Source organism: Chaetura pelagica, unplaced genomic scaffold, assembly GCF_000747805.2.
Source record: "Chaetura pelagica isolate M959 unplaced genomic scaffold, ChaPel_1.0 scaffold314, whole genome shotgun sequence".
Taxonomy (NCBI): Eukaryota; Metazoa; Chordata; class Aves; order Apodiformes; family Apodidae; genus Chaetura; species Chaetura pelagica.
The window spans coordinates 2,227,037-2,235,295 of record NW_009953218.1 but is presented as its reverse complement, the minus strand read 5'-3'; the positions used below and the strand labels follow the sequence as shown (position 1 = coordinate 2,235,295).

The 8,259-nt window shown below is 37.7% G+C and overlaps 1 protein-coding gene across 1 annotated transcript in view; it reads right to left on the bottom strand.

Annotated features, from left to right (window-relative positions):
- Positions 1-1,096: 1,096 nt before the first annotated feature.
- The window catches only part of TMBIM4 (transmembrane BAX inhibitor motif containing 4), a 12,798-nt gene continuing 5,635 nt past the window's right edge, over positions 1,097-8,259 (bottom strand). The window contains exons 3-9 of the mRNA XM_009997768.1: positions 8,174-8,255; positions 6,408-6,516; positions 5,010-5,115; positions 3,447-3,480; positions 2,323-2,440; positions 1,775-1,820; positions 1,097-1,303 (exon numbers count right to left, since the gene is read on the bottom strand). Coding sequence (XP_009996070.1) covers positions 1,097-1,303; positions 1,775-1,820; positions 2,323-2,440; positions 3,447-3,480; positions 5,010-5,115; positions 6,408-6,516; positions 8,174-8,255 — 702 coding nt within the window. The remainder of the gene's footprint in view (positions 1,304-1,774; positions 1,821-2,322; positions 2,441-3,446; positions 3,481-5,009; positions 5,116-6,407; positions 6,517-8,173; positions 8,256-8,259) is intronic.

Genomic DNA, 8,259 nt, shown 5'->3' with positions numbered 1-8,259 from the left:
CGGGGATGGGTAAAAAAGAAACACCAAACAAAACACGCCACCTTCCATCAGGAGGAAAAAAAAAAGCGAAGTTTTATTTTTTCGCTACTTCTACACGTTTCTTAAGGAAAGGCTGTGAGAGGAGAGAGAAAGCGTCAGGCTCGCTCAGAACAATTCGCAGCGTCGCTCCAGTCCCAGCACGGGAAGCACGTGTTCCTGCTCCTGGCAGGACACGGGACGTGTCCCAGGTTCTGCCTCACCTCTTTGCTCAACTCTCGCTGGCAGGGCAAGACCCGACGTAACCACTGCAGTGGGAAAGACTCCCCAGACTGTTTTCACCCCACCAGCCCTTCCAGGGTTTCAGCAGCCCGGGCAGCAGCTGCTGCTGTGGCACCTCTCCCTAGCCCACACGGGTCTGCAGTGCTCCCCTCAGCACCCCAAAGTTCTCCGGTTGCAGCTGCAAGAACAGACCAAAGGTTTCCCAATTTTTATTGACAATTAACCTTAATATACACGAGCCGACAAAGCAGCAGAATCCATCTACAAATGATTCTTCAGAACATTGAAAGGCAATCAATAATACTTAGATGAACAACATTCCCTTTAATTGCTTTAACACCCTCCCAGTGTACATCGTAACCTGACAGCCCTGAACAAGAATAAAGTATCTCTGTGAGAGACAGCATTCCATTTTACCAAACAAAACCAAGAAATATATTTTAGCTTAGTAAAACATTGCACAGTGATAAACTCAGGCTACCCTTACACAGTCCATGCACTTGTAATCCCAAAGGCAACCTTTCCTGCACTACAACACAGCAAGAGAGGCTTATGCTGGAGCAAATGGAAGTTGGCAAAAGTTTTAATCATTAATTACTGTCAAGCGTAAATTTAGTGATTTAAAAAGAGACTGGCATGATGACAGTGTGTTAACTACATAAAATATATGTTCTAGAGAATAACTTTAGCTACATACAAAGCCTTTTTCCTAAGGAGGGATCAATATTCATGGAATGAAAAAGTAGTAAAGATTCAGGCTACACAGTTTGTAGATTATCCAAATGCTATTTAGATATTTAACTTCATATACACTATTGCCAAACCACAATTCTTTTGACTATTTTTTATTAAATACTTCCAGTACACGCAGCAGGTGTAGGAAGAGATTGATGATGTCTAGGTAGAGATTGATTGCAGCCTGTATGTACTCTTCAGGGGACAATCTGTGCATCAGCAAATGAGTGTCATAAATAATAAATCCACAGAACAGAAGAGCACCAGCAGCAGCAACCACCAACTCTATTGTCTCACTGTAAAAAAACACCTGGAGGCAAATGAAACATGAAAAAATGTAACTGAAAATTTAATTCTATTTTTAATATTAAAATCCCTGCATAATGATAACCCACACTTAAAAAAAAAGATGCATGATGATTTCTTACTGTTACACATACACAGTATCACAATGACATTTCAATATTCTATATATATATTCAATATTAACAGTCGAAAAATTAGAAAAACAAAATACAACTGGACACTAAACATTCTTCCTATTCTCTCAATCAAGTAGTGGATCCCAACTGGCAAAGTTTGTCAATCAGTGCAAATACCATTTTTACATTAGCGAGAACAGAGTCCAACAACAATCTGAATTGGAAATGAATGGTTAGAAGATCAGCAGTATGACCTACACCAATAATGGATCTGCTTAGGAATTTTATTTCATTAAGATATAGTGGATTATCCAAAACATTTCTGTTATACTACAAGTTTTGAATATAAGGTATCTTACCCTCAATAAACTTGAGAAGATTAAAATCCACAAACAAGTGAAGAGGCTAGAAAAAAAAATTAAACTGTGAGCAACAATGTATTTTATTTAAAATGTTACTTAAAATCTCTTCCCTTCCTGTAAAACCTCTTTGTATTATATTTAATAAGCAAATATCAATAATTCTTAGATGCCAACTGTTCACAGGTATCAGCAGTAGAATTCAGTTTTATAAAGCTGCCAAAACTTATGTCCTAAATTTACTTATTTTTGAAAATATTTTAAGTAGTTGCCTTCCATCTCAGTGAAAAATTCAGGTAAACTACATATTAGTGTAATACTACAGTCTTAAGAATCATAATCACAGAACATAATTCCTCATCAAGGAAGTGGAACTGCATACAATTAATAATCTAAGACAAATAACACCTTCACCATTCTCTTCAAGCATGTTCTATCGACCTACATGCATGATCATATCTGCAAAGCTTGCTTTAGAAAAGGAACAACTAGCTTAACAAAAACCAAACCAAAACAACAAACAAAAAAATCTCAACATGACAACATACCCTGCTCCAAATTTGCTGAAGTCTCTCTTTGACTGCAAGGTATATGCAGTCAGTCCAAGAAACACAGCAGTAGTAAGAAGAAAGGCTTGCAAGACGACGGACACGTCAAAGAAACTCACTATAAACACAAGAAGTAAACTGTCATTTAAGAAACACTACACTCTGTATTTGCTAAATTATCTTTTGAGGAAACAGAAGTTTAAACTTTCACAGACAGGAAAAGAGAATCCTAACTGTGAACTAAACAAGTAAATTGTGCCTGAACTTATCTTTGCACTTCAAAACCATATCATAGGGCTCGGGTACCCCTGCACTAGCTAAGTTTGACAGTTACAGTATAGCTGTAGCTTCTTAAAATCTTCCCTACTCACAATAAAAATATATTTTTTTTTAATGTATTTTTAAGCCTAGAAAAGGAAGATCTTAAGGAAAAAGCTATCTGAATTTTTCAGGATACTGAAACAACAACAACAACAACAAAATCACAAGATAACCAGTCCCCTGTAAAGGCTTATGAAAGTATTGATTAGAGGGTAGGAAGGGAAAGATAAGCGAAACGAGTCAAACTTTTTCTTCCCTTCTGCCCCAATCTCTCATTTCCCCAAACAATTTTTTATTGTTTTGTTGTGGGTTTTTTTCAGGAGACCATAAACCATAAAGAAGAGGTTTCAGCTTATGCTGGAAGCTATAGTGCTAGGTGATGCCATAACTTGTCCACATGCTCCCCTAGCTTGACCCTGACAACAATGTGCAGAACACTCCAAACTCAAAAGCCTTGGAAGAAGCAGAGGGGAAAGATGAGGTTATTCCACTTGCACACCAGCTCTGCTGAGGGCTGCCTTATACCAGAGAGCGTTGCTAACTCTACTGAAAGAACAGATGGCACAGCCCTTTTCTCACTTCAGGTTTATAGAGTTTCAGTTCTGGATCAGCATCCAGTTTTCTCCCTTGATTCCCTGTTGTGCTTTTTTTCTAAACTCATATCACTGTCATTACAATTTTCAAACAGGGGATTTATTACCACTTTAGTCACATCTAGGAATGTCAGATAGCAATTAGTATGACATATTGGATTCCTTTTCCAGTTTTTTAAGAAATCAGACAATTGGATGGCTACCATTTACCTGTAAAGGCAACTGACAGTGCTACCAGCAGGGTCTATAAAAAGTAAACACAAAAAATTACAAGGATGAAAAAAAAGGCCCACAAAACATTTACACGTATACTTCACATGCAATGAGTACCATTCCATTATGTAATCCCAGCATGGAATACATTAGCTCTCTTTTTAAATCTTTGTATATGAAAACATGATTAGTGTTCAACAAGAAAATGGCAATCATACTGTCTTACTGTGTTAGAAGTTGTTGTGTTACATAAAAATAATACAATAAAAACTGAAAAGGAATGAGAGACAGCTCCTATAGAAAAATTTTGCTTAGGTCTTCCACTCCAAGCCACAGTGTTCTTACCACACTTACTGCCAACTATTCAAGGAGCTGTAACATTTCTCAGAGCTGCTATTAGAAATTAAATGTTTTCATCTTTTTGCACACTTTTCAATATTTGAAATACTTCCATCCAACACTCTTAATATCTCATTAGACAGCTAACTGTCAGCATCAATTTCCTTTCCCACTCATCCTTGTTTTGAAACAGCCAACTTAGAAACAAACTTTATTGAAGCTCAGCCTGAAGTACAGGACTGGAGTTATACTAAAAGGGAATTTCAAATTAAGTTTCATTACAATAAAAGATGAGAAAAGTATCTATGGCATGACCTGAGAGGTCAGAAATAACAGAATATTTAACCCCTATTCTGTTAAACCACTTTATCACACAGAGATTTGAATCCTTCTATTCCTATGCAATGTCATACTTAAACTGTCATACCACAAACTCCCACACCACATTTGACACAACTATTACATCAGTCCTTGTTACAGCTGCACCTGTTGAAAATTTTTAAACATTTAATTCTCCTGCAAGAGTTCAGAAGTCAAGAAGCATGTAACTGTGTTACAATTTAAACAGTCTACTTACACAGCAAAGCTGTCTGCCTGTTGTATCACAAATACAATTTAGGCAACTCCTAAAGCATCAAATTCCAATGGTGCTACTGTGAATTATTTTTTGAAGACTGTTTTGCTACATAATCCAAAATATCCAAGAGCAAGTTAGGACAGATCTACAAATCTGCAAAATCAGACAAGGGACTGAAATTTAAGGACAGCTCTGATTGACCTGCCTGTGTTGGAAACATGCTCAGAATTCAGCATCAAGATTGCTGATTGCATTTGGGCCTCTGCTTGAGCTTATCCATTAAACAAATAAGGTAATGATACACCTCCTTCCTTCCTGCTGTAGAAAAATCACCCACATAAATAGATAAGACATCAATAACGGCACACAGACAGAAACAAAAGCCATGAAAAAAAAATGCCTGCTCAACCTGATTCCAAGTTCTAACACTCTTCCTAAAAAGATGCTGGAAGAAACCTGAAGTAGAGGCTACCTAGGAACAACCTGTGGCTAGAGCCTCCAAAAAAAAGAACTTAGAATTTCCTAAGTATATAGGCACCTTTCAAGAAATATAAGAAAAACAAATTAGCCATCACCACTTTGCTTCAAGGAGTCCAAAATTATATTCTGGGGACTATTAACACTGAATTTATATAAATACTTACAAATCCAAAAAGGAGGTATAAATTAACAGGATGCTTGTGACTGTAGAAGCCCAGTGCCACAATTACAGCCAAAGATCCAATCCAAGGTATCAAGACCAAGGCAGGCCTGTAAAGTTTCATACAAGAAAGTCACCAAAATTAAAATAATGGGAAACTAAAAAACAGTTTATATAAACTCAAATTTTGAAGTGATGACCTAGATGAAGACACTACTCTGTACAACCAAAGTAAACATAAAGAAAGTTTTACAATAAAATTGCTCTAAAACATACCACCATAGATAATCAGTTAAAACTAGCAAAGTCACAAGACAGTTTCTTCATACTGGAGCTAAAGACTGACCAGGAATCCACTCCCTGTAGATGAACCTGTATGAAGAGAAAAATCCATCCATACGAAACTTACAGTATTAAAGTTTATTTGGTGTTTCCCCTATTAAGAACTCCACATTCATAGAACCATTTTTCATAAGCACCTGCATGCAACAAATATGGGCACTAACTGCACCAAAGACGACCAGTACTGACCAGGAAGTATCGCTATAATTAAGTAATCCAAGCAGCTCTTCAAGAAAAACTGGACCAAAATCAAACACAAAGTCACAGCAGTTCTAGCTGAGCAGGACAATACTAAATTATCCTATTTAAGAAGAAAACTAGTTTTACAACCTCTGTGATGTACATTACAGCTTACAGAGAAACTTTCATATAGTGTTTGATGCTTCTTCTTTATTTGGGCTCTGAAGAGAAAAGTAAAAGTAAAAGTAAAGTTAAAGTGAAAGTAAAGCAAAGTCTGCAAGTGCACTTAGGAAAAACAAAAATCAGACTTCCTTCCCCAGTGTTCTTTTCCCTTGCCTGTTCACCAGTTTATTTTTTGAGACTTGTTTTTTTATCATTAAAATCTGATAGGCAAAAAGAAGCAAGCCTACGAGAATTTCAGCAGACTAGTTTCCAGAAGAAAAAAAAAAAAGCCAAAAGAAGATGTAGGGAAGAACAGGAAGGGGAGAGGAGTAAGATACATCTCAGCTTTTTGGAACAAGGACCTATGAACTACAGCATTCCAAACAAACTCTAAAAGCAGGTACTTAGACCACAAAACAAGAAATACCACTAAGATGTTCTGCAACTGATGTATAGGTTTTTATAATGCAAACAATAAGTCATATTAATAAGTGGTGATTAAAATTTAATGGTAATAATAAAAATAAATTTCATAATAAACCAAGTAGAAAAATGTCAGAGAAGAAAAGTATTTCCTAATCATGGTATGAAATGTCCATTACAGAACCAAAACACAAGGTATAAACATTATTAGGAATACTTAAATGTTCCAGAGCAACAAACTACAAAAATTACAGTTAACACATGATAAACTGCTCCATTTCATTTTAGTATTTACCTTTCAAGAACAAATGCCTTCACTCCAGTAGAGTACAGAAAAATTGCAGATATGACTGTGGTCAGAAGAATTTGAATGGAAAGAATGCTGTAGACTTTCCGTAGAAAAGCTAGAATAAGGAAAATAAAAAATAATAACTTTTGAGTTACACTCACAGAGTTCAACAGTAAATCAGATAAGAGCTTTCTGTTTGTTAAGGAACCATCAGAAACTCTTTATTCAGTGAAAAAGCACAGAGAAAAGTTATAAGAAGCCATTTTTCTTAAAAAGAATTTACACAGTATTCCAGAAAAATTACATTTACTCCCGGACATCATTACTAAATACTAAAGTAATAACACTGGTAACAAAATAAATACAAAAAATAGTTGCAAGGAATTTCTTTCAGGCTGTTTTAAAAACCACATACACCTAATCTCATCAAGGAATTACTAACAGTATACTTTTCTATCACATTACTGGTAACTAAGGGACCTAAATGAAGAAAGGTTAAATTAGAAGTTCTGTAGAAGACAGAAACAGCCATACAATTTTAAAAAAGAAAACCTTTTACAGTAATATCTATTTGATTGGCCTTCTGCCACGTTAAATATCCTTCATCATCATTTGCCACTTGCATTGTACTGAATGGGTATCTACAGACTGCTACAAAAAAAAACCATTTACATCCCAGAATTATGATAACAGGTTTCATAACTCTAAAATTAGTGGGGAGTGGTTCAGGACATACAAATACATCTATCATACAGGTACTCTCTGTTCTGCATGCAAAGAGACCAGGCCCATTATGCAAAATGCTCTGAAAGGAAGAATAAGCTTACAGAAAGAATCAATTCAATCCTCAGTAGCAGGGCCTAAACGAGTTTAAGAGCACATCCTACAAGAAGCTGAATTACCTGCTTGTGAGCCATGAGGGACTGCGACCTACTCTGCTGCAACAACCTGAACAAACCTGGAAGCAGCCTGCCCGCTAGCACAGCCTTCTCCCCACACTATTAAACACATCAGCAGCCCTGCTAATGGCAATGCCTCTTCCATATTTCCTGTCTCGTCCTTTATTTTCCAAAGACAAAACTATTTTTACACGAAAAGGTCTCCTGTTTACCAGAAGTATCTAACACAAATTCACAGCACGCAGCTGTTTCTATTCCACGATGTATCCGATAACACTTGCAATTATTTCAGCCAGGATTACTGATTTAGACACCTTATATACGAGTATTTGAGGCATTTGAAGCCTGCATACAATCATCAAAGTAATATTTCATGGCCACTGATATGATGTCATAGCACTCAAACACTTAAGCGGAAGAGAAAGTGGAAGGGAATATTTTAACATCTCACAGAGGAAATCCCTCAGCCTCCTGGTTAAACCACTCCAATTATGGGCAGCAAATTTAACTTTTACACATCTTACGTACTATGTCTGGGCTTCAGAAAGCACCGCTGCGGGAAATCAAGCCTGACTCCAGGCGAGTTACCCCTCCCCGTTAAAAAGACCTGCCCTCTGTGCACCGCAACGATACAACCCAGCTCTTCGCTGGCCTTTTTCTCACCCTCAGGGCTTCCTCTGGACCCCCTGGCTCCACACTCACAGCTTTCACCAGCAGGTTAAAACACTGCGCAGAACCCCAGCCAGGCGATGGGGAGCACAGGGAGCAACTCGTTGGGAACACCGGGACAAGACACCCCCGCGGCCGGGCCGGGAGCGAGGGGACAAGAAAGAGGGAGAGCTGGGGGCCTTACTCATTCCCCCCAGTCCCTACCCATGCGGATGTGGACGCTGGCCGAGGCCACGTTGGTGCCGTAGTTGAAGTCATCCTCGATGGAGCTCCGCGGGTACCGCTGCTCC